The sequence below is a fragment of the Pelobates fuscus genome, chromosome 6, assembly GCF_036172605.1.
Source record: "Pelobates fuscus isolate aPelFus1 chromosome 6, aPelFus1.pri, whole genome shotgun sequence".
NCBI classification, from domain to species: domain Eukaryota; kingdom Metazoa; phylum Chordata; class Amphibia; order Anura; family Pelobatidae; genus Pelobates; species Pelobates fuscus.
The window spans coordinates 270,334,158-270,361,509 of record NC_086322.1 but is presented as its reverse complement, the minus strand read 5'-3'; the positions used below and the strand labels follow the sequence as shown (position 1 = coordinate 270,361,509).

General features: G+C 43.2%; 1 protein-coding gene across 1 annotated transcript; it reads right to left on the bottom strand.

The window, feature by feature from the left end:
* Nucleotides 1-5,232: 5,232 nt before the first annotated feature.
* Nucleotides 5,233-27,352, bottom strand: DDX27 (DEAD-box helicase 27). Its single transcript, XM_063459118.1, has 21 exons — nt 27,226-27,352; nt 19,465-19,605; nt 19,297-19,356; nt 18,917-19,094; nt 18,748-18,791; nt 12,379-12,462; nt 12,108-12,213; nt 11,841-12,014; nt 11,566-11,716; nt 10,417-10,516; nt 9,800-9,941; nt 9,519-9,672; nt 9,248-9,329; nt 8,456-8,633; nt 8,244-8,350; nt 8,020-8,119; nt 7,786-7,880; nt 7,556-7,673; nt 7,293-7,389; nt 6,902-6,976; nt 5,233-5,825 (listed from the first exon to the last, which is right to left on the bottom strand). Exons 1-21 carry the CDS (start codon nt 27,307-27,309, stop codon nt 5,810-5,812), a joined length of 2,286 nt encoding a protein of 761 aa, XP_063315188.1. The 5' UTR covers nt 27,310-27,352; the 3' UTR covers nt 5,233-5,809.

Genomic DNA, 27,352 nt, shown 5'->3' with positions numbered 1-27,352 from the left:
TGAGGAAGAATATGCCAAATCGATAGCCTGAATAAGCCAACGAGATAAAAGTACCACGGGAAGATACCTTACCCTTCAAGGGACCCTGAAAATTAACAAACAGGTGATCCGACACTCTGAATTCCTTTGTTCTGTTTAAATATATACGTAACGCTCTTCTTACGTCCAACTTTTGCCATCTGTGTTCTTGAAGGGATGAGGGCGCAGTAAAAAAGGAAGGTAAAATAATAGGTTGATTCACATTCTTTGCAGATAAAACCTTAGGAAGAAAAGATGGTCTCGGGTAAAGAACCACCTTGTCCTCATGGAAAATAGTGAATTCGTCTGAGGAGGATAGGGCGTGAAGTTCTCCCACACTTTTGGCCGAGGTGATGGCCACCAGAAACAAAACCTTAAGAGATAAAAATTTTAAAGGAACTTCCTCCAAAGGTTCAAACGGGGTAGCACTAAGGGCTTGAAGGACTAGGGCTAAGTCCCATGATGGAAACACTGATCGTTTAGGAGGCCTCCTGAGGCTGATAGACCTAAAAAACCTTCTGACAAAAACATTTGCTGCCAGATCCTTTAGAAGAAAAAAATTCAAAGCTGATATTTGGACCTTGAGAGTAGAGACTCCCAGGCCAGCGTCAAAGCCTTCTTGCAAAAACTGAAGAATGTTATCAATTGATGGTTGTAAGATCGGGAACCGGTGATCCTTACACCAGTGCAGAAACTTGGACCAAATTCTAAAAGTATATCCTAGAAGTCGATACTCTAGTGGCGCGGAGTAAGACAGCTATTCTCTCATCCTGCAATCCCTTGTTTCGAAGGATCAGCCTTGCAGTAGCCAAGCCGTCAATCTGAACATCTCTAGTACTTTCAAGGGTAGGTTCCTGTTCACAATGAGATGAGCTGACATGGGAAGTTCCCAATAGCTGATGGTCATCTCTTTTAGGGCGGCAAACCAGACTCTGTTTGGCCAATAAGGGATTATTGCCAATATCCTTGCCCTGTCCGTTCGTATCTTGAGGAGAACCTTTGGGATCAGGGGCAGAGGTGGGAAGATGTAAGCCAGCTGAAAATCCCACCTTATTGATAGAGCGTCTATCCAACTGGGTTGATCCGTTCTGAATAGGGAGGCGAAGTGGTAAACCTTCTTGTTTGATCTTCTTGCCATCAAATCTACTTCTGGTACGTCGAATTTCCCAGTTAGGATTCTGAATACGTCCGGGTTTAGCGACCATTCCTTTTGGTCCCACTTTCCCCTGCTCAAATCGTCGGCTATAACATTGTCGCTGCCTCTTATGTAGACCGCCGTAATGTCTTCCAGATTTCTCTGCGCCCATTCCATAACGGCTGTACAAAGACTGTAAAGCCTTCTCGCTCTGGTTCCTCCCTGTCGATTGATATAAGAGACTACCGTACGATTGTCTGACTGTATCTTGACCGCTCTTTGAAGTAACCAAGGTCTGAGGTGATGAAGAGCATACAGAACCGCCAACAATTCTTTGAAATTTGTGGATTCCTCTGCTTCTTTGGAAGACCATTTTCCTTGGAACATGGTGGAACCCAAGTGGGCTCCCCAACCTGAGTTTGAAGCGTCTGTGGTGACTATCAGCCAGACATTTGGTAGAAAGGACAAGCCTTTTAACAGGCACTCTGAGGTTATCCACCAATCTAGCTGTTTTTTCACCTGAGGGGACAGTAGGAATCTTTCGTCTAGATCTTCCTCCTTCTTTGACCAAGACGTCAGGATGTTCCACTGTAAAGGTCTGACCTTTGATCTTGCCCATTTGACTGCGGGAAAAGTGGCCGTAAGAAGCCCTAACACACTCATGGCCTCTCTGAATGAACAACTTTTCATTCTCTGGAGGTTGGAAATCGATCTTCGGATCTTTATTCTCTTCCGTCTGGGCAGAAAAATTGACATGGTGGTTGAATCGATCTTGAACCCGAGAAACTCTATTACTATTGTTGGAATGCAAACTGATTTTTTTAGATTCAAAATCCAACCATGGTCCTGAAGAAACTTTATAGTGATCCGTAGATCCTTGTGCAGTTGATCTTCGGTATGTGCCATCAGTAGCCAGTCGTCTAAATATGGGACAATTGAAACACCCTTTTCCCTTAAATGAGCAGTTAGAGGAGACAGGATTTTGGTAAAGATCCTTGGAGCGGAGGACAGACCAAAAGGTAGAGCCCTGAACTGAAAATGAACGGTGTGACTTCTTCTTCTTATTGCAAATCTTAGATATTTCCTTGAAGTAGTGGCTATCGGAACATGTAGATAGGCATCCTTTAAGTCGATTTTTACCATAACGTCTCCGTTTTGCAATAGGGGAAAAATTGATGCGATTGATTCCATACGGAATCTGTGATAAGGGATAAACTGATTTATCCTCTTCAGATCCAGAATGGGCCGAAATGAGTGGTCCGGTTTTGGAACGAGAAACAGTCTTGAATAGACTCCTCGAAATTCCTGTTTCTGTGGCACTCTTTCTATTACCCTTTTGTGAAGAAGCAGCCTGGTCTGACAATCTAGAGCTCGAGATTTCTTTCTGGACTGGTAGGATGAAAGTAGAAACCTTGATCTTGGCTTTTCCAGAAAAACAATCTTGTGTCCCTTTCGGATAATCCCTAGAACCCAAGGATCCTTTGTGGTCTGTTCCCATGTCGGTAAAAAATATTGGAGTCGTCCTCCTACACCTCTGGCGTCAAAAACGCTTCCCTTTGTCTCTGAAGCTTCTCTTGACTTCGTTACTCTGTTCAAATTTTCGGTTCTTTTCTTTTCTTTGAAAATAGTGTGGTCTTTCCTGAAAGGGTCGTCTACCCCTGGATTGATAATTCCTGTAGCCTGCTCTCCAGGAAATTTTTCGATCCTGAGGAAGTGCCTTCTTGGTTTCAGACATCCGACGTATGATTTCCTCTAAGGGAGCGCCGAACAATTTAGCCTTTTCCAGAGGAAGTTCACAAAGGACTGCCTTGGACGCCGTATCTGCCGACCAAGACCTCAACCATAGGGCACGTCTTGCCACCGAAGTCAAACCCATGATCCTGGAGGCCAATTTTATCACTTCTACTGACATATCCAAAAGGAATTCATTCGCTAAATGCATGTTCTGAAACATGTGACTAAGATCAACAACCTGGCCAGATGAAAAATTTTCTTGTACTAGATTTAGCCAAACTTCATTCGCTCTGGCTGCTGCTGCCCCTGCCAGAAGGGCTTTACATTGGAAACCGGCTGTCTGATAAGCTCGCCTACACGAGGTTTCGGCTCTCTTATCCATGGGATTTTTTAATGCTGCAGTTTCTCCAATAGGGATCGTGGTTCTCTTGGCAATCTGTGCCACCTGAACATCAACTTTTGGGAGATCTTCCCACATAACGTCGCTAGCCAGTTTAAAGATGTCCTTGAAGTGTCTGGAAATAAAGGCACGTTTTTCCGGGTTTTTCCATTCCCTGAAAATAGAATCAACTAGGCTCTGTTGTACAAAAAAACCTCTCTTAGGATTTTCTGCTCCCTGAGGTAGGATGGTCAGATTCACTTCTTTAACAAATTTACGGATTGCCTCTGATGGAAAACCCACTGGTTCACTGGATGAGGAACCCGAATCCTCTGATTCGACAGAAGAAGAACATTCCCCTGAAGATGATCCAGATGAGGAATCTCTTTTTCTTTTATTGATCTTTCGTTGACTGGGGGCTTCTACCCTCTTAGAATCCTTAATCGTGTCAAAGGTCTGGGACAAACTCTCCTGGAACCAGGATAGGAAAGATTGCATATCCTTCTGCTTCTCTCTTTCCAACGAGTTTGCAGTACACAGACTGCATATTTTCTTCCTAGACCCGTCTGGGAGGGGAGTTGCACATTCGCTGCAAACAATATGCTTGGACTTCACCGTAGCCTTTCTAGGCGTGGGAGTTAGTTTCTCTTTATCCATCTCAGGTGGACTAGACATATCTGTAAAAATTAAGCGGATACTCCTTAGTATTTTCTCCTTCAGAAAGTATTTCAAAGTAAAGATCTATTTTCTGTAAATCTTACCTCAAAATACCTCTGAGCCGTGTGGGGGGGCAGGTGACACGGCGTACCTCTTCTGATCTGCATCATGCTGTCAGTGGGTACTAGCACAGCTTTTAAATTCAAATTTTCGCTTTTTTTTTTTTTTTTTAGCAATATCTCTTTAAGCTTCCGTTTGCGCATGCGTCTTTGCGCACCCGGAAGCTTAGGTGGAACGCAAACACCACCCGGGCGTGCGTTCCACCGCTGTGCGCTTGCTCAGAGCGAGCTCCGCCTCCCGGAAGTATTTGCCGGAAACTTTCTCGGCATAAATTACAGACCTCAGTATGCTCCGTAACGATTAAGAAAACGGAGCATGGGCCACTCAGCTTACCACCCGGGCAGCTCTCGGACCGGATCCCCCAGACAGCAACCTGTGTGTCTCACCAACGACGAAGTCCTGTCCATCCCTATCGGGACAAGAAAGAAGACTGGGGTAGGTTTTGCGGTCTGAGCCTTTATACCCAAAGGGGGAGGATCCTTTTTAATAAACTTGTTAAAAGTCTTGTCCACAGGGAGGAGCAAAACCCATATGTGACTGCCACCATATGACAGAAAAAAATGCAAAGTTATGCACTTTGGGGTAAAGAATGCACAAGCAACTCGTACTCTAAATGGTAGTGAATTAGGGACAACACACAAGAAGGAATTGTTATAGACCGCAAACTAGGCAACAATGTGCAATGTCAATCGGCAGTGGCCAAGACCAGTAATGTATTGTCACGTATATAAAAAAACAATAAAAAAAAAAAAAAAAACGGGATGAGAATATCATTCTGCCTCTTTATAAATCACTACTACCGGTAACACCACATCTCTCTGTTCCTGTGCGTCCAACTTGTTTGGTTTCAAATACGTGCCTGTTATTCCACCCATTATACAGCGCTGCGAAAATTGTTGGCGCTTAATAAATATCAATAATTAAGCAGTTGATCTGGTGACAGTGTCCATTCAAGAGAAAAAAAAAAAAAACAGTTTATTCCTTCTGCTGATGTACATGGCTGTCTGAATCTACAAGTCACCTATGTTTGTTGATAAATTTATATTCTGAACCAAAAGGTTAACATGAAGAAATTAAGAAAAAAAAAGCACAAGAGACACACCATTAGTTTGTATCTTGATAAGGAAATATAAATGTTTATGTAATTAGTCACGATATGCAGATGTTCTTACAGTACAGATCCATTTGTTAAAAATTTTTAAATTGAACCCCCATCTGATTTAGTGTGATTTGAATAAAGCAGTGGGGAGGTCAAATAAACTCCAGTAGCCACTCTGAACAACGTGTTCCGATAACCCTTTTGAGGAGAATGGGAACTTGATTCCTGACTTTTCACTTACTCGACATTTTTTTTTTTTTTTTATGCTTAGAAATAAGGAAGTAAACATTTATGGCTACATAGGCTGGTACATGTAATAAACCCCCCAAATATTACATTTTACAACGTTATGCCAAAATGCACCAGTGTGCACCATCTGGAGTAAATCAATCATAACCATGTCGTTCAGGTGACAAGACTAAAATGTTGCCCACGTTCAGCAGAGTCTTCTTAGAAATGTAAATGTATTGGGCAAGTCAAAGAAAAAGGAAAATAAAAAAAAATACAAGAAAGCATGGAACTTCTGAAACCAGGGTCCTCGTATCTGGGAGGTATTCCGAGCTGGAACACAAGCCAGATAGAACAGATTCACCATTTCAAACTGATGCCTCTCACTGATACAGTAAGGTGCACAGCGTTAATCCACACGACACGACCGAGACAAGGCTCACTTCCTACGATACCTGGGAGAAAACGTAGAACATGGAAAAATATTAGAAAAGTTTCACAGAAATACATTTAACTTGGTGTTAGCTTGCATAGTTTGCAGGTGGTGCAAGATGGGTGTCGTGATATGTCTAGCAGTACGTCTCTTGCAGAAAACTGAACATGTGATTTAAATGTCAAAATAGTCAATTTTCAGCTGTCTAGTTGTGGACTACATTCCCCTTGATGCTTAGCTAATGAAAATATTGACTAGAATTACAAATGTTAGCTACACCAACCTAAGCTTGCAGGATTTACAATGGAGCAGTATAGTTTTGCTTTTTGCATGCTTATGGACTTGGTAGTTTTGACAAGCTCACAAAAATGTTTACACAGTATTATATGTAACACATCATCCATCTAGGACGGGGGATCCCAACCCAGTCCTAAAGTACCCCCTACCAGGCCAAGATTTAAGGATTACCCTATTGTATCTAAAGTGGGTTTTTTTCGGTTCTAAGATGCTTAACCCCTTAAGGACCAAACTTCTGGAATAAAAGGGAATCATGACGTGTCAGACACGTCATGTGTCCTTAAGGGGTTAAACTATAATTTGGTAAAATCTCAATTATGTGTTCCTCTCATATGGCTTAATATTTAACAAAACTATTCGGTATCTGCATGGAGTCCCAATAGATGCTCTCCTTACACTACTGATTTCTCTTGTGCCCAGTAATTTCTACATTGTGACATAAAATTATGTGGGGAAAGGGAATAAAACACAGTAAAGGAGGAGACTATATTTAAAAGAAGAAAGACTACCACAACAAGAGGACATAGTCTTAAATTAGAGGGGCAAAGGTTTAAAAATAATATCAGGTAGTATTACTTTACTGAGAGGGTAGTGGACGCATGGAATAGCCTTCCAGCTGAAGTGGTAGAGGTTAACACAGTAAAGGAGTTTAAGCATGCGTGGGATAGGCATAAGGCTATCCTAACTATAAAATAAGGCCATGGAAGTAGACTAATGGAAGTATTTAGAAAATTGGGCAGACTAGATGGGCTGAATGGTTCTTATCTGCCGTCACAGTCTATGTAGTGGAGGATCTTTTACCGTGATTTTGACTTGAAGTTGCTGCCTTTCCTTTTTTGCTGAATTCCCAGCCGCTTCCGGTCTTCAAATGAAGGCCTGAAAAAAAAAAAATAAATAAATAAATAAAATCAAAAGCGACATGTGCAAACACTACTACAGACTGTGTTCCAATGGCTCTAAACTGTCCCATAACATTGGCTCTGTGCGTACAGGGATTTCCTAAAACAGGCTTGCCCAAACTCCAGCCCTCCAGATGTTGCTGAACTACAACTCCAAATATTCTCATCCTATTACATTCATAGAATCATGGGAGTTGAAGTTCAGCAACATCTGGAGAGCCGGAGTTTGGGAAAGCCTGTCCTAAAATTTGGAGCTGGAAGGTTGTCTGGTTGGGGATCATGAGAATGCATACCCAGCACGATACTGCTTCAGAGCTTTGCGGCTTGTGTTGGTAAGTTCCTCATCAAACACAGTATGTTTCTTCTTCTTCTTGGCTTTCATCTTCAAGGCTGTACAAAATAATTTAAACATTAATATTTAGCTTGACTTGATATGGCCAAGATAACTACACCAGGGTTAGCCAATAAAGTGTTCACCAACCCTACACAAACTCACTTTTCTTCTATATCACTCACTCTCACCCAACCCAGTGTGATTTATTTTTTTCCTTCATACCTGAAGGATCTTCGTCAGGAGGCATTGCTCGAGCCCTCTTTGGTTTGTGATCTCTTTTGGCTGCACGCTCAGCATACATCTGAGCTTTCAGCACCTCGAACTGTGAGCGTTCCTCCGGCTGCAAAAAAAATACAACATTTTCAAAATTGAAGACACAGAAAAGTGAAGTAGAGTCAATGACCAGAGGACCATAAAGCCTGCAAGGCACAAACTTGTCACTTGCATCTTACCGTAAGCTCTCCTTTTTTCTTTGTGTCCGCCAAGAACTTCTTGCGTTTTTTCTTCCCTCTTAAAGCAAAATCAAACTCCTGGAGGGCATGTGATACTTGAGAAGGAAATGAAATCATAGATTTGGTAAATATGAGACAAATACCAGGATGGCTCACAAACATGCTCCTAATGTAAATAAGAACAGCCAAACCCAGAAGAACACACGCTTTCTTTTAAAAGGACCATTTTCTTACATTTCTCATTCTTCCTCTCCTCTTTGGTCTGGAACCAGGTTCTCTTCATCTGTCCTTCTGACCCTTCTTCTGGGTCAAGTTTTTTCTTGGCAAGACTGATCTGGAATTATAATGAGGATAAGTAAACAAATTAAAAAATAAATAAAGGAAAAAAACACCACCAAAGTCTGATTACAATAGACAAATAAAATTGCTGAAAAAGCAAAAAACTAAAGTGGCCTCACCTGCGCCTCAGATTTCTGCATCTCCCTTTCCTCTTTTTCTAGTTGCAGCACGGCATAAATTTCTTTTTCGAGCTTTGTAATCCTGTCCCGAAACTTGGAAATAACATCTGCAGAGTAAGGAGAAAAATCCTTTCAACAATTGCCAAAATGTGGAACTCTTTATCTGCCCATCTAACCAGGCTACTTTTAACCTTCTATGGCAATCATCTCACCTTGAGGAAGAATTCTCGCCTTCACTGCAGTCTGTGCTTTTTTCACAATCTCTTTCAGCATCTTTCTTTCTTCCTCTCCAACCAGAGACACGGATCGTCCCGCTTTTCCAGCACGTGCTGTACGGCCCACCCTATGTACATAATGTTTCACTGTGCCAGGCATGGTAAGGTTGATTACCTGCAGGGAAATATATGTTAGAAGGGTAAACAAATAGAAGATGGCTGTACCATTGTACATTGATTAATGCAAGAGCCATTCTATATTGAAGAAACCACTAAAGTAGTACAGAAACACCAAATATCTGTACTAGATTGAAATAGCCATGTGTTTTCTTTCTTAAAGGGACACTATAGTCACCAGAACAACTACAGCTTAATGTAGTTGTTCTGATGAGTTTAGTCCCTGCAGACTTTTTGTTTTAAACACGGTCTTTTACTAGAAAATGCAGTGTTTACATTACAGCCTAGGGATACCTCCACTGGCCACTCCTCAGATGGCTGCTAGAGGTGCTTCCTGGGTAATGTGGCAGTGTGCAGCATTGACATTCACGGTCTCCACCCTCTGCATGGAGACACTGAACTTTCTTCATATCAATGTATCTCTATGAGTAGATGCCGATTAGCCAGGGTGGTGTTTTGCTCTGCCCCCCAGCCCACTTCCTTGGCTGAGATCATCAGAACTGATAATATCTCAGACAATCCAATGCCTTCATATGAGTGTTTCCTCTTAACTATCCCAACACACAGGAGTCAATCCTGCATGACACAATACTACACAAGAAAACTACTCACCGTTTTAACGCCATGAATGTCCAGACCACGAGCAGCCACATCTGTGGCCACCAGAATATCAATCTGCTCATCTTTAAAGCGTCTTAAAAAAAACAAACACAAAAAAAAAAATAAGTATATAAAAAGTATTTGGTTGCTGAATGAATTAAAAGGGAAGTTAAGTCTAAAAATATGTAGTGGAACATGTGAGAAGTGAAGCATCACAAGAAAATAAAACAAAAGCACAAGAACTCAGGAAGACTAGGTCTACAATAAGAAAGTTAGTGTGTACCTCAGCGCCTCCAATCTCTGTGTTTGGGAAAGATTTCCATGAAGTTCTCCAACACGTACTCCCATCAAACCAAGCAGGATGTGCATCCGATGTGCCTGCTTTTTGGTCTGGGTGAAGAGCATCACGTGGTCCTGGAATGTGCGCGTCAGGAGTGCTGCAAGAATAAACCGTGTGTTATTCATACATGTTGCACAAGAGAACCGTAATAGACACTAGGCCAGACATCACTGACCAACCAAAAACCACTGCCAGCAAACAGATCAAGGCAATTGGTTACACACCACAAGCAATGGCTTCCCGATCACCCTCACGATTTGGTCGGATGCGGACAAACTCTTGGCGAAGGAACGGGGCTACGTCCGTGTTACTGTTTACAAAGATACGCACTGGATTTCGGAGGGATACAGATGCCAGATCCTGGACCTGGGTACACGAACATGAAAATATACAAGATATAGTTTTATATCAGAATATCAATCAGATTACACTTACAGTTCACATTTTAACTCCATGGTTATTCTAAACTAATGGTCAATATATTTATACTAAACATAAATGAATTCTGCTTCATCTATCCATACACACACATGTATATCCCATACATCTAAGTACCCCAGTGCAATATCCGACCTTAGTGGATATTCCACGGAAAGAGAACACACGTTGGTCTCAATAACGTTGGTTTCTCAAGACATCTCACGGCTTTATAAAAGTCTGCCACAAGGATTGAAACGATTATGTAATTCGTACAGGTCAGTATTAAAATCACCAGGGGAAGGATTTGTGTAAAATTGTAGGGTGCAAGGTTCAAGTTCATTATAAATACAACTGAAGACACGGACACATACATATATATTTAGTTATGAATCATAACTATATGTTAATTTGTGAATGCTACCTCTTCAGACATAGTAGCGGAAAACAGCAAGGTCTGCCTCTGATGGGAACACAGTTTGATGATCTCCTTCATCTGTTCCTCAAAATACTCATCCAACATCCTGTAAACATAGAAAATTAGAAACCATAAATAGTTGGCACAAAATCATTGTCATGGGGTATTTACAAGAAAGCTAAAAGAAAATGTAATGTAAATACCTCCTCTTTTCTGAAAAGGCAGTGTTTACATTGAAAATCCTGCAGGGACAGGCTACAAACACCAGAAGCACTACATTAAGCTTGTTCTGGTGACTTGTGTTCCTTTAAACACGAGAATTCTATAAGATTTGTAATGCTGGTTAAATAAATTGCACATTGTTTAAGGGGCGACACCGTGTGTCTGACAGATTGCAGTTGCAGCAAGTCAAAGGGTTACGCCAACAACCATGACCACTTCAGTGATTAGAAGTGGTCGTGGGGGTAAGAGTCTGGATGTGCTACGTTTCTATTGAAAAGCTGCACATCCAGAGATATATTACCTATTGTACTGGGGGCTAGTTACATCAGCGACACATGTGACTTTGCCTAATGTCATTTCTGTGCATATAAATTTTTATTTTAGGTCTGACATCAGCGCGCTGGCAACAGACGTAGCCATCTTCCCCCTCATGCGCTCTGAGACGACAAAATGGTCCAATCTGATAATGGGACCACACAAGGGCTGCAGTGACTTTGAACGCAGGAAGGAAATCGGCGGCAGGAGCTTTGAATGGCGCTCTTTTTCAGGTACGTTTTTTTAAAACAATTTCACAGTTTTGGGGGGTGGGAGGGAACCTTGCTAGAAATGCCCAATATTATAAGCATTATAAGGTAACAAACCTAAATAGTAAAAAAAAGGTTGGAGTTGGCAGGCGGGCATTTCCTCCAATGGCCATTGGAGTAACTAAATGACCTCCATTTGTCTAAATATAAATAGGGATTAAGGAGAGCGCGCAGGTTACTTTTTTCCTTTGGTTTTTAACTATATATTGGGGCTGATGTGTACTGTGGTGATGGGAGTGATACCGCCCAAGAGTGATGGGAGTGAGCGCAGGACTTATCTTTTTGTATTTGGAGTAACCCTTTAAAATGTTATGACCTCGAAGAGGCACAAATGCTACATATTTCTCACCTGTCAGCTTCATCAAGAATCAGCACTTCAATACAGTCCAGGCTGAACGAGGGGCAGTTATGCAGATGGTCAATCAGTCTCCCTGGGGTGGCAATAAGAACATCAGGACCGGAACGCAAAGCAGCTTCCTGGGATTTAACATCCAAACCACCTGAAAGACGGCACAGGAGACACATGATGCTCTGAGAGGCGCACAAACCGTTTCTGACGGGTTAACAAATGCATAACTTATTGATCTACTTTATTCGTGTTATTTATAATTGCCGTTTGCTCACCCACGGTCAGGCAAGTTGTGATTTCTGTGAACTGGGCCAGCTGTCTAGTGACTGCGTGCACCTGGATACCCAGCTCACGTGTCGGAACCAGAACCAAGACACGGGTCACTGGAGCCTCACGTGGCTTGTAGATAAGACGCTCAAGGACAGGAAGCATAAACGCCGCGGTTTTCCCTGGGCAAGAGAAAAATCACCAAATAAAATTCAACGTGGAAAAATGACACATAGATCCGACTGTGGCTTCTTTTTACCTGATCCAATTCTTACCAGTTCCCGTAGCAGCACACGCACATATGTCTTTCCCCAACAATCCTACAGGAATACAAGCTTTCTGAATAGGTGTTGGCTGTTGAAAACTCATAGCAGAGATTGCCTTTAAAAGAGAGAATGATTAGGGAAGGAGGACCCATATTATACAATAAAGCAAGGAACACAATGGGTATTTTAAACAAGATAATGTAGAGACTTGCCGTTTACAAATTACAAGAAAGAAAAGGAACAGTAATGCTCTCCAATCCAGAAAAACATTTCCGATTACCTTAAGGAGGGGTCTAGAAAGATTCATATCCTGAAATGTTAGACTCTCATCAAACTGAGAAGCATCCTCAAAAAATCCAGAGAGCTAAAAGCAAAAAAATAAAATAAAAATAAAAAATAATTATAGATGATAATAAACAAAAACAGTAAACAAAGAGCACTAACATCAGAAATACAAAAATGTCATTCTACTGCTTCCAATTGATTTATTTGTGTCATAGAGGAAAATTTTTCCTGCTTAAGGAAAGGTTTACAATCAGCGCCAATCACGTCTTAAAAGGGGCAAGTGGGGGGGTGCGTGGCCGGACATCGAGCGAGATGGATGCACATTAAGTGAGCTCTGCTACCACGGGCTCCACAACGCGGCTAAAACAAGCTTCTCCAGGTGTATTCCCCGACCCAAAACGCTGGAGCGATGTCCCAACACCGGACAAAGAAACACACGGAGGCGAAAGACAAATCAGCCTTCTTTGCGGCTAGAACGCCACAGCATAAAGCCGCCGGTCCGCAGGCCGAAGATGGCGCCAACCCGGAATATGACACTGAGCACGACTATACAGTGAGTAGGCAAGAAGATTGTCCCCGACCGAGCGTCTCCTACAATCCATGCTCGATGCAGCAGTTACCAAAATGCAAACTACTGTCACAGTGGCCCTAAATTACATGAGGAAAAGCCTCAATGACCTGGAAGCACGGACCTCCCACCTCGAGGGCAAAATGGAAAGCCTCACAAGGGCCCATAACGAAACTGACACACGCCTCAGCAAAATTGAGGAACAGCTTTACAGGCAAGAGACCAAACTAGCTGATGCAGAAGACAGGTCACGCCGCAATAATGTACGGTTAAGGGGAGTACCGGAAGATATTGTGCAGCAAAACGGCCTACGCCATAGAATTCTTCCAAGTTTTACTTCCTGATATCCCCGCAGAAATGTTCCTCCTGGATCGCATCCATAGACTTCCCAAGCCACAACACCTGCCCCCCCGAGAGACGTCCTCATGAGACTCCACTACTATCACATCAAGGACCAACTACTACGGATACACCGTACCAAAAAGGACTTACCCACTCAATTCAAAGACATTCTCATGTTCATGGACTTATCTGCGGAGACACTACAACGCAGGCGATCCTTCAAGGACATAGCAGACACGCTGAGACATCATCAAGTACCATATCGCTGGGGCTATCCGGCCAAGTGGCTCATATCGAAAGGAGGGAAACTCATTTCGGCAACTACACCAGCAGAAGGAATGGACCTCCTGCAACAATGGGGTATGTCCCGGAATACGCAGCCGAACCCCAGAAACCCCGGTAAACCACTACACGAAGAATGGCGCCCTCAGAAGACGAGACGCACATCTCCGAGAGACGAATGAACACGCTCAGCGAGATACAGCAAGTTCTAAACATGTTTACTTTGTTACTTAGCTGTTATACATTAGGTTATAATGTGATGATAATGCACTGATAATTGCTTACTAGTACCCTTATAATACACACCCGAGATCCTCCCTCTTGAGACGGGAGCGGCATTACGTGCGAAAACCCATAGAGCCTTGCCTAAAACCCTTCCCTACTCGCATAGACCACACCCTACCAACTACTGACCCCTAAGGTCTCAGCCTCTACCGCTACAAACCAGGCTCTATACTGCCCATGAAGGTGTTGATCGATCCAACCAATGCACGTTAACTACACATATGGGTGGGGCGCACCCGATTCATGTTGGGCCCGCAGCGACCTCCTCTTGCCCCGAACCGAACACAACACCCCCACTTAGGAAGTGCCATAGTTAAGGCACATACCTCTAAAGTCATCATTGTAAGATACTTTCTTTGATTATTGCTTGATTGTTTAATTTTCTTAATTTGATTTATTGTGTTATATTGTACACCTGGTTGCAACCACCACCCGCCACACCACGGATACCCACTGACTGACCCACACAGACATTCACACCAGCCACACTGACAGGTCCCCCGATCCAACAGGACCGAGACCACCTCCCCTCCTACTACTACGACAAGCATCCACGCCATACCACTAACAGATACTAGACGCAAACACAGCATACACCACCCACGGAAAATTAAGATAATTACTCACAACGTCCGGGGACTGAATAAGATAAGGGCATGCGACATAGAAACATCCACGATATCAGACCATAATCCAGTGTCATTGGTACTCGCAGACTGATACCAATTCAAAAATCGAAGCCCCTGGAGGCTGAACGAACACCTCCTTAACGAACCCTCTTTCCGAGAAACAGTGAAGAGCGAAATAACTCTATACTTCACGACCAACAGCCCTGCTGGCCCAACCCCCGCCACTCTGTGGCTAGCCCACAAGGCAGCCATCAGAGGAATCCTGATAGGCAGAGCAGCATATCTTAAAAAGATTAACAATACCACATTGCTCACACTCCTCAAAAGTGTTCAAGACCTACATAGGTCGAACCAAGCAAATCCCACAAAGACACTCCAACAACAAATACAAAGCACACAAAACGAAATCAACGACAAATCTACGCAAGACAACTACAGCGTTAAAAAAACTAAAAGCCACATCCTACTCGATGGGCAACAAGGCTACGAAACTATTGGCGCTAAGACTTAGGGACAAACAAGCACAAACAAGAACACTATTCCTAAACACACATACCGGACAAAAAGTAATGCAGCCCACGCAGATATGTAATGAATTTGCCCGTTACTACGGCTCTCTATATAACCTGAAAGACGACCCAAATTCGCCCTGACCTACACCGACGTCCATAAGGACTTACCTCAACAAACTCGCACTCCCCACTATTAACGCACACCAATCAGCATAACATATTGCCCCAATCACCACAGAAGAAGTGCTTCGCCATATAGATGCAATGCCCAGAGGTAAAGCACCAGGCCCAGATGGGTACACCAACACATATTTCAAAGCATTCAAACACGAACTAGCCCCTCCACTCACCCAATTCTTTAATGAAGCAACTAAACAGAGCTCTTTCCCCCCTGAGTTTTTGTCAGCTCACGTAATCACAATACCCAAACCAGGAATGCCTCCAACTATATGCCAACATTTCAGGCCAATCTCGCTGCTTAATGCAGATGCTAAGCTTTACGCAAAAATTCATGCTGACCGCCTTAAAACAATACTGCCTTCCCTTATTCATACAGACCAAGTAGGTTTCGTAGCAGGCAGACAGGGCCCAGAAAACACCAGAAAGGTCCTTGATATACACCACCTCCTAAAACGGACCAAAAAAGAGTATTATGCTCTCGCTAGACGCCGAAAAGGCGTTTGATCGCCTGAACTGGCACTTCCTACACGAAGCCCTGACTCTCTACGGCTTTCCACCGCCATTCCTGTCTGTCATACATGCACTATACAGCAACCCCACAGCGACAGTACTGACTTTAGGGTTCTGCTCTCAACCCTTCCTGATAACCAACGGCACCCGCCAAAGATGCCCTTTGTCTCCCCTCCTGTACGTCCTAGCCCTAGAGCCCCTGGTAAAAGCCGTCCGCAAGAACAACAATATACATGGAGTGCCACTTGGCTAACAGGACTACAAATTAAATCTATTCACGGACGACATACTACTCACACTCACCCAACCACTCATTTCTCTCCCATCATTACACATAGAATTACACACATACAGTCAACAATCCTACTACAAACTCAACATCACCAAGAAACAAGAGATGTACCTAGAGCCACTGAAAACTTCCTAAAATCAGCGAATACGACTGGAGAGATGATCATCTAACGTTCTTAGGCATCAGGATAACCAACAAACACACTGATCTCTTCGCAGCGAACTATACAAAACTGCTACGGGACATTGAAAAACAGCTACACAGCTGGAAAAATTTATTCTTATCATGGGTCGGACGGATAGCTGCTATCAAAATGACAATCCTCCCCAAAATCCTGTATCTTTTCCGGTCCCTGCAAATCAAGATCCCGCAGAGCTACTTGATGAGCCTACAAGCAATCCTCCTTCGTTTCTGCTGGAGTGGAAAGCACCCCAGGGTTCCTAAAGCCCTGCTCTTCAGACACATAAAACAAGGGGGAATGGGACTCCCTAACCTAAAATCATACTACTACGCACACGCAACGAAACAACCTCCACAATGGGTAGAATTAGAAAACCAGCTCTGCACCAACAATGACCTATATTCCACTCGGTGGACTCCCAAACACGCAAGACCAAGATCCATAGACATGTTGCCCACCACCAAACTCTTACTATCCACATGGGACAATTGCAGGGAAAAGTTATGCTCAGCTCACCCATGGGCACTAGCTGCCCCAATCAAAACTCTACACCACTGTAATGGCACGTTCCCGCACCAAAAATGGTAAGAAAGAGGCATCACGCATATGTATCACCTTTACACGTCTGAAGGCCTGAAACACTTCCCAGACCTCTAATCCGAGTTTACACTCCCGTCGAACTTCACGTTCGCTTATCTACAATTAAAAGCCCTACTGAAAGACAACTCAATCCACAACAGAAGACAGACATTACGAACCACAGTGACGAAGTTCGAATTGCAATGCATGTCAGCAACACCCCCGAAAAAAGTGCTCTCCACCTGCTATGACAGCCTAGCAAACCCCAAGACAGACGACACATGGAAATTCATGAACGACTGGCAGGAAGACCTCCAAGAAATAATCTCTCCACGAGAATGGAAGAAAATTTTCACGACGCACGAAGGTCTGTCCTCCTGCGCGGCCCACTTAGAAACATCACGCAAACTCCCGCTTGCACACCATATACCCCGAAACGACGGACAAATGTTGGCGCTGCAACTGGCACAGAGGCACAATGTTACATGTGTGGTGGACCTGCAACACTGTAAACGAACTTTGGAAAACAACGGAACGAATGATTCAAGAAATTACAGAATGTACCCTACCTCACGAACCAAAAACAATCCTCTTACGATCACTCCCTGATACCACCCCCAAACCAGCTAAAAAAAAAGATATATCTCATATTGAGCACAGTCTCCACTCTAATAGCTAGAAACTGGAAGACCTCTACTCTTCCCTCAATCCAGGAAATTACAACGACAGTGGACTATGAACTCCACATGTGGAACCATCTGAAAATAGGGAAGCTGAGCCCATTCATTACCGAGATGTGGCACCTACTTATCAAAACAGAAGCCACTTTCACAACCCCCTTAGCCTAATGCGAAGAGAGGCTAACATAAGTCAGGACTCACGCAACCTCTGCCACTAAGAGCAGGAGAGCCTGCTCGCCACTCATACGTTACACCAACGCACACACGACTGCACATGACCCTAGACAAGATTCCCACCCTCAGACGACCCCGACAGAGACGGACCTCACAAGGGACACAACCAACACCCTCACTAGGTTTCTTTTCCCTTATTCTCCCTTTCCCTCCCCCCAACCCTCGACTACGAGCCTTGAAAAGGGAAATGACATCACGCACTTGACCCCTGCATAACAACATACGCATATAATACGAGAGAGCTACCACATACAGGTATCTCCCAGGGATCAGGCCATTTAGACATAGATCACTTCGAACCCCGCTGATCTTGAAACAAATGAAACCAACATGTAACTAGCACTGACATACCTCTATCAAAGGGACATAGCCGAAAGGCGAATAGCACACTAACGCATAAAGGGAGCAAATACTAGTCCGACATCATGCACCTAAGAGTAACTTGCCATAAGCCGAATACTACATCTGATGTTCGGACACTCTCGTTCGGCGAACAGTTAATATACACAACAAGGTATAACGTGTACTATGTCAAACCCTCTGTATGTCCAATATGCAATGTAACGATGTTAAGTGTGCCAAAATGAACAAAACCTTTTTGATCCCTCTCCCCGCTTTCCTTCTGTATGCCCATTCTATATGAAAACAATAAAGAATACGTTATTAAAAAAAAAAAGAAAAGGGGGCAAGTGGCTGGTGTTACAGTAGCAGAGCTGTAATGAAATTAGAATATATTAAATTATAAATATTTTGCATGTCCCTTTAAACGTTTGTTTTATTTTGTGTGATTTTCCCTAAAATTAAAAGATGCTAAAAATGGCAAGGTGTAGCAGCTGGAAGCTGAATGAAGCTATGCCATCTGACACATTTTGCCCCAATTTGCCATGTAACTAAGGCAACTAAGACCCTTCCTCTGATTATACTTTAAAGTCAAATATTAAAGGAATTCCAATGCAATACATATATTTTGCATTGGGGAGGAGAAATGAAGGGGGATCCCAGGGCCCGGTGGTTTCTAGTTACGCCTCTGACGGACACACCAAGTGTAAATTCCTAAAGCACCCAAAGTTCACATGTATATTGCCCTTACCGGGGCTCTTTTCTTTCTTTTCTTCTCTTTAACTCTTAATGTGTCTGGAATAAAAAAATAAAAAGATATATATTATAGAATAATAAAAACAACATAAAGCAACATATGAATTGAACTGGCAAGCAGACAAGGGATGGAGTCATTTAACAGCTGCCAACCATCTCTTTACCTGCTTTCGTTAGCACTTTTTCTTCCCCAGATGAAAACTCTTCATCGCTTTCTTCACTCTCTCCACCATCTTCAACATTCTCCTCGTCTTTCTCCTCCTCCTCCTCCTCCTCCTCCTCTTCTTCGCTTTTCACATCATCTTCCTTCTCTGCTTGCTTAGATTCTTTTTCTGCCCGTTCCTGTGAAAATTAGGAAATCTCAGCTTTCGATTTGCAAGTACTAGGCATTGCTAGAACAGACGTTTTAAACCTGTAGAACACACAATTTGACCGAATGGTCTTTGTGATGCACAAGGCACTCCGATCGACCACTTTACTAACATGGAATTTTCTCCTGGCAAGGTCCTATGCAACACCAAAAACGCTTTCCTATTGCACCAACCTGAATTTTCCTTCTCTTTCTCACAGTCTCGATTTTATCATCTAGGCTGGTGGCCACTCTCTGCAGGGAAAACCAAGATTTAGATGGAGAAAACCAAAAAAGCAGGGTTGGTTTCCTAGTCATAATTCCTACTGCATGCCCCTACGAAGCTTACAAATCCAAACCCACCTTCTTCAGCTGCTTCATCACATCATCCATCACCCAACTGTCATCGGCCTGAAAATCCCGCTCACCAAACATGAACTCTGTGTTAAAATCACCCTTGCGCCCAGCTTGTTTCTGCTTCTTCTTGTTTAGAATGATTTTCTCCTGGGGAAATAAAAACATTACATTATGCACAACAGGGGTGTAGAATTTTTGTATTTTATTTATTAATCTGCTCGTCTGTCAGGACAATCTACTTGTCCTAAAACAAAATAATACCAAAGATTAGGGGCCCTTGTCTAGAGCTGTGGACATTGACAGGGCTATTTGCTAAACTAATTTTTACAATTTCAATTTAAATGGAAATATTGAGGCAAAAATAGCAGATCTGAAAAAAATCTGTAACTTTGTTTCAGTTAAATCATGGGTATTTTTTACTTAAATGGACACTGTAGGCACCCAGGCCACTTCTGCCCATTGGAGTGGTCTGGGTGCCAACTCCCACTACCCTTAACCCTGCAAGTGTAATTATTGCAGTTTTTTTATAAACTGCAATAATTACCTTGCAGGGTTAACTCCACCTCTAGTGGCTGTCTACTAAACAGCCACTAGAGGGCACTTCCGTGTCCCTAGCACACGTCGCTCAATTCCCCATAGGAAAGCATTGAAAAGCATTTTCAATGCTTTCCCATTGAGAGCACTAAAGCGCATGTAAATTTACGTTTTGTAAATTACCGTGAGTGTAGTCAGTGTGTGTGCTGGCTGTACGTAAAGTGTGTGTGTGTGTTAGCTGTATGTAATGTGTGTGTGCTGCCTGTATGTGGTGTATGTTGGCTGAAATTTTTAAGTAATGTGAATCACATTTTTTTTTCTCTGAAATTTTAGTGTTTTATGCATATTTAAGCAATGCTTATAATATATACACTATATATGTAAACATTAAAAGGGACACTTTATTCACTACAGCTTAATGTAGTTGTTCTGGTGAGTATAATCCTTGCCTTTAGGCATTTTCATGCAAACACTGCCTTTTCAGAGAAAAGGCAGTGTTTATGTTGCTCACCTGGATTAGAGCCTATAAACCTGGCTCTAAGTACTATTGTAGTGTTTTAATCACAATAAATGTTATTTTTCAACAATATCTTTTCCTGTGGACGCCAGATCCAGGTGTTCCAGCAACATAAGCTGCTATACTTAGAGCCAGGTTTATAGGCTCTACTCCAGGTGAGCGGTTTTACTTACAAATTCCATCCACCCATTTTTATTAACCCCTTAAGGACACATGACAAATATTCCGTCATGATTCCCTTTTATTCCAGAAGTTGTGTCTTTAAGGGGTTAACAAACTACACCAGATACCTTTTTTTTTTTTTAATCACTTTATTAAAAGGAAAACCAGGATACATTCGTTATCCCCAATACTCGCCTGCCAGAGTGATCTGAGACTGTCCTAATGTGAGTGAACCCAATCATCAAACTACTCTATTTTGATATTCTACACTATTTGCTATTCCCCCAATTCCCCACAATTTCTACTATCTGTCTGTGCTAGGAGTGAGAGACTTGCAGCACAGTAGCAGTAGCAGCACAGATTTTTCCCTTTTGTATTATTATTGCTATAAGGGCCTATATACACAAAATCACTATCATTTTAGTGTTTAGGGATACCTTCAAGTGGCTACTCCTCACAGTAGGCAGCACTGTCGTTCAGCATCTCCGCACTCTGCATGGGACACTACATTTTCCTCATAGAGATGCATTGATTCAATGCATCTTTATGAAGAAGTGCTGATTGGCCAAAGCGGTGTATGGCCCCCGTCCCATGCCGCTTTTAGCCAATCCAATGCTTTCCAAATGGGAAAGCATTGGATTGGCTAACAAGTGGCGATTCTGATGATGCCATCAAGAAGGCAGATCAGGGGCAGGGGAAATAAAGTGAGTTTTAATTCCTTTTAAGGGGGCTTGGGGGGGGGGCGGAGGCAAGCCACCTAAATGGTGGGCTTAACACTATAGGGTCAGGAATACATGTTTGCGGTCCTGACACTATGGTGTTCCTTTAAAAGAACATTATAGGGCCAGAAACACCTATAGTGTTAAAAACACCATCTATACCCCCTGGCCTGTCTTCCTCCCCTAAATATAGTAAAATCTTACATTTCCTTTAATCCAGTCTGCTGCTGCTGGCTCTGCCTGCTTGGCTGACATGATCAGACGTGTTGATCAAAGCCAATCACCATGCTTTCTCATAGGAAAGCATTGGATTGGCTGAGCTTGTCATGGAGGCAGATCAGGGGCAGAGCCAGCACAAACCAAACACAGCCCAATGAGCATCTTCTCATACAGATGTATTGAATCATCTGCAGTGTGTAGCACTGCCCCAGAAAGCACCTCTAGTAGCCATCTGAGGAGTGGCCAGTTTAGGTGTCCCTAGGCTGCAACGTAAACACTGCATTTTCTCTGAAAAGACAGCGTTTACTGCAAAAAAGCCTGAATGGACTGATTACCGTATATACTCGAGTATAAGACAAGTTTTTCAGCACATTTTTGTGCTGAAAAACCCCCACTCGTCTTATACTCGAGTCAGTTGTCTGTATTATGGCAATTTACATTGCCATAATACAGACAAGGACCGGGGGCTGTCAGGAAGCTGTTACTTACCTTCACAGCAGCTCCTGTCAGCTCCCTTCTTTCTTCTCCGGTGCGTGCAGCTCCCAGGTCAGCTCCCTCTGCAACTCTCGCGAGAGCCGCGGGGTCAGAGCGTTGCCACGGGTTACCGTGGCAACGCTCCGCGCGGCCGCGAGAGTTGCAGAGGGAGCTGACCTGGGAGCTGCACGCACCGGAGAAGAAAGAAGGGAGCTGACAGGAGCTGCTGTGAAGGTAAGTAACAGCTTCCTGACAGCCCCCTCCTACAGCCCATCCACTGGACCACCAGGGAGTGAGAGCCCCCCTCCCTGGCCAGCTAACAAGCAGGGAGGGGGGACGAAAAATATTAATAATAAAACAAATAATAATAATAAAAAAAAATATTAAAATAATAACATAAAAAAAATAATACAATTAATAATAAAAGAAAAAAATATAGTTACCTAAAAAAATAATAACATTAAAAAAATATTAAAATAATAATTAATTAATAAAATGCCCACCCCCCACCAATGCTCTGCACTCACACACACTGCACTCACACATACACACACTGCACTCATTCTAAACACACTGCATTCATACACACACCGCACTGCATTCATTCTAAACACACTGCATTCATACACACTGCACTCATACATACACACTGCATACACACTGCACTCATACACACACACTGCACTGCATTCATTATATACACACTGCACTCATACACACACACTGCACTGCATTCATTATACACACACACTGCACTGCATTCATTATACACACACACTGCACTGCATTCATTATACACACACTGCACTACATTCATTATACACACACACTGCACTGCATTCATTATACACACTGCACTCATACACACACTGCATACACACACACACACACTGCATACATACACACACACACTGCATACATACACACACACACACACACACACACAGCATACACACACAGCATTCATATACACACACTGTAAATAAATATTCAGTTAATATAATTTTTTTAGGATCTAATTTTATTTAGAAATGTACCAGTAGCTGCTGCATTTCCCACCCTAGTCTTATACTCGAGTCAATAAGTTTTCCCAGTTTTTTGGGGTAAAATTAGGGGCCTCGGCTTATATTCGGGTCGGCTTATACTCGAGTATATACGGTATACTCACCAGAACAAATACAATAAACTGTAGTTGTTAAAGTGACTATAGTGTCCCTTTAATATAATACACATATTTATATATGCATAATATTCAAAAATGTAAGTTTAATCAACTTGTGTCCCAATTAATCTACACATGTACACACATTCTTTGACACAACCACTGACCCACACTGTCATTCTGACACACATACCACAAACTATATCTGACCCACACACTCATTCTGAGATACCCACAAACACACACTCTTTGACCTATTTACACACAAATTACATCAAACCCACACACTGTCATTCTAACACACATACCCACACTCCATATTCAAACACACACAGTGACCCACTTACACACAAACTACATCAGACGCACATACCCACAAACACACACTCTCTGACCAATACTAATACGGTTTGACAACGTTGATCATGCTCTCCCCTCCTTCAAACTATTCAATCGCTCAATCTCTGTGACTCTGTCCTCTCATGGTTTTCCTCTTATCTCTCCCAACACTCATTCAGTGTCTCCTTTTCCCAAGGATACCTCCTCCTGTCTCAGTTGGAGTTCCCCAAGGCTCTGTCCTTGGTCCCCTTCTATTTTCTCTTTATACTGCCTCTCTTGGCAAACTTATTGCCTCTTTTGGATTCCACTACCACCTGTACGCTGATGACACTCAGATATACCTCTCCTCCCCGGACCTCTCCCCTGCCGTCCTGCAACGTTTCACTGCTTGCCTTTCTTCCATCTCTGACTAGATGTCCTCGCGCTTTCTAAAACTTAATCTCTATAAAACTGAACTCCTTGTCTTTCCTCCTCCTAATACTGTTCCTCCTCTCTCGCTCTCCTTTCAGGTTAGTGGTATCCACATCCTTGCATGCACGCTGTCTTGACGTCATACTTGACTCTGGCCTCACCTTTGATCCTCACATCCTGTTTGTTGCCAAATCATGTAGATTGCCACTTAAAAACATAGCCCGCATCCGCCCCTTTCTTACACAAGATGCTACCAAGGAGCTTGTCCATGCTCTAGTAATTTCCTGCATGGATTATTGTAACCCTCTCCTGATTGGTCTACCCAAAAGCTGTATTGCCCCGCTACAGTCTGTAATGAATGCTGCCGCCAGACTGATTTGCGTCTCTAGTCGGTCCTCTCACCCCTTACATTGGCTCCCTGTATCCTATAGGAGTCAATTCAAAGTGCTAACCCATACATTTAGAGCACTGAACAATTGTAGCCCGTCTTATATCTCTTCACAGATCCATAGGTATGCCCCTCCTCGTTCCCTCCGCTCTGCCCGTGACCACCACCTGACCGCTGCTCGCACCCGTACGGCCAACTCGCACTTGCAGGACTTCTCGCGGTGGCTCCTTTCCTATGGAATAGCCTGCCTAACCCCATCAGACTCCCCTAGTCTTCAATCCTTTAAGAAGTGCCTAAAAACCTCTTTAGAAAAGCTTATGCCCTCCCAGAGTAACCTCTACCTTACATACCTGTCTCTTGCTCGCTCCTATAGGGCAGTTCTTTACTCTCTCCTCTAGCTCTGCTTCACTCCCACCCTATTTGATTGATATTTCCTGTCCTAACGTGTCTTATACCCCACCTCCTATAGACTGTAAGCTTGTTTGAGCAGGGTCCTCTTCAATCTATAGTTCCTGTAAGTTTTGTTGTAATTGTCCTATTTATAGTTACATCCCCCCTCTCATAATATAGTAAAGCGCTACGGAATCTGTTGGCGCTATATAAATGGCAATAATAATAATAATAATAATACACAGTCCATGTTCAAACACACACAGTGACCCACTTACACACAAACTACATCAGTCCCCCATACGGTACAGCCCCAGTAAAAATGCCGGACGCCAAGCTGTATCCTGGCAGTCATAAGATCTGTGCATAGCGAGTTATGCCTGCAGCTCGTCCTACCTCCCCATGCCTGGCAGTCCACTGTGGCCCTTATCCGCCTTTTCCAACAAACAGGGATGTCCGTCCACAGCACTAATACTACCCCATGCAGCCCTTGCCGCTTACCCACAGCGGGGCTAAAATAATAGAAACAAATTGCTCGCCTGGGAGTCGGCCGATACAAATTCCCCATTCCTGCACAACATGTTATATTGCTCACACAACTCCACTTTCTTCTACAATGGACAAATGTACACCAGCATCTTACTTTGTCACAGCAACTCATTACCCACAACATTCTAATCGGCACCGTAACAGGTTCTCTCTAACAAGCTCATTGCGCAGCTCTGCAGTATCAGACCACATTTTAGTAACTGCAAATCCCACTTCATAATACTTATCATTCAACAGGCAATTAAAGGGACTCTCCAGTGCCAGGAAAACAAACCGTTTTCCTGGCACTGCAGCTCCCCCTCATCCTCCCACCCCAAGTTGCTGAAGGGACTTACCTGTATCCAGCGCCGATGTCCCTTGGCGCTGGTTCAGGATCCGCCCCCGCTGACCTCATCCAGCGGGGTAGACCTATTGCGCATGCTTTCAATGCTTTCCTATGGGGATTTCAGCGACGCTGGAGGTCCTCACATAGCGTGAGGACGTCCAGCAACGCTATAGCACACTGTGTGCTATAATCACGGAAGTGCCCTCTAGTGGCTCTCTAGTAGACAGCCACTAGAGGTGGAGTTAACCCTGCAAGGTAAATATTGCAGTTTATATAAACTGCAATAATTACACCTGCAGGGTCAAGGGTAGTGGGAGTTGGCACCCAGACCACTCCAATGGGCAGAAGTGGTCTGGGTGCCTGCAGTGTCCCTTTAACTTTTCACTTAAAATTATTATTATTTTTTTTTTTTTTTTTTTAATCAGAGCCATGGTCAACTTGTAGATGAGCTTAACATAAATAAGGACACTGGCAGGATCCAGACAGACAGTTTCTGTAAGACATAGTTGTAACAGTGTGGGTTTTAATTGTGAAATATAAAAATTATGCACTTTATTAAAAGGAAACTATATTGACAGGAAAACAAAGTTGTTTTTCTGGCACTAAAGCTCTCTATAGTACCCTCTCCCCCTTTGGTCAATTACCTGATTCCAGTGCCGATGTCCCTCGGCGTTGGTTCAGGCTCTGCCTACGCTCTTCAGTCGGCAGTGGGGGACATAATGCGCATGCGCAGCGATGGCTACTCTCGCATTAGGACTTCTGCCATAGGAAAGCATTATACAATGCTTTGCTATGGGGTTATAGGTGATGCTGGATGTCCTCATACATCGCGTGAGGACGTCCAGCGTCAGTTAGGTGACAAAATGTCACCTAACGAGCCAGAAGTCCCTCTAGTGGCTGTCTGGTAGACAGCCCTGCTAAAGTTAACCCTTTTAGGTAAATATTGCAGTTTATTAAAAACTGCAATAATTACCAATGCAGGGTTAAGAGACCTGGCACACAGCACCCAGATCACTTTTAATGAGCTGACGTGGTCTGGGTACCTATAGTATCCCTTCAATACAATTCCCCCTTGTGATGTATTTTTGTAAGCTCCATGAAATTATGGGGCAGGGTTATCAGCATTAGGAGACCAACACTCTAATAAATTGAATACTCCTGGGGAGATCTGTCAAGCAAAATCGAAGTGCTATTCTTGGGGCAAAAACCTAAATATTGAGCAATCACCCTTAAAAAAAAAAAAAAAAAAAAACAATGAAAAGTATCTCAACATTTTTGCCCCAAATACGTCACACCACTTAGACAAAGACCCAATACAAGGATTTTATCCTTTTACCACTATGCCATAAACTGCATAATATCAGGGAAGTATGGCTTCATGTCATGTTCTCACTGTTAACCCCTTAAGGACACATGACATTATTCCCTCTTAATCCAGAGGTTTGGTCCTTAAGGGGTTAAATATCAAATTGAACTAATAGAAAGTCCGGTGAGAGTTGGATTCATAATTCCTGATTAAATGGACTATTGATATTAATACATGCATTACATGGGCAATAAACATGCCCTATATCTTACCTCTTCCTCCTCCTCAGACTCTGGTTCCTCGGGGACTTCATCATCTTCTTGGATGGTACCGATTAGGTCCAAATCTGACAACATTGTTACAGCAGGGTCTGTCTCCCCTCTCTCTCTCTCTCTCTCT

Excerpts from the sequence above, each read along its gene's own strand:
- DDX27 (XM_063459118.1), bottom strand. The coding sequence starts at position 27,309 with ATGTTGTCAGATTTGGACCTAATCGGTACCATCCAAGAAGATGATGAA. Across the intron at positions 19,095-19,296 it reads GAAAGAGAAGGAAAATTCAG|GAACGGGCAGAAAAAGAATC; the intron begins GTTGGTGCAATA and ends TAATTTTCACAG. Across the intron at positions 8,634-9,247 it reads ACATTCATGGCGTTAAAACG|GTAATCAACCTTACCATGCC; the intron begins GTGAGTAGTTTT and ends ATTTCCCTGCAG.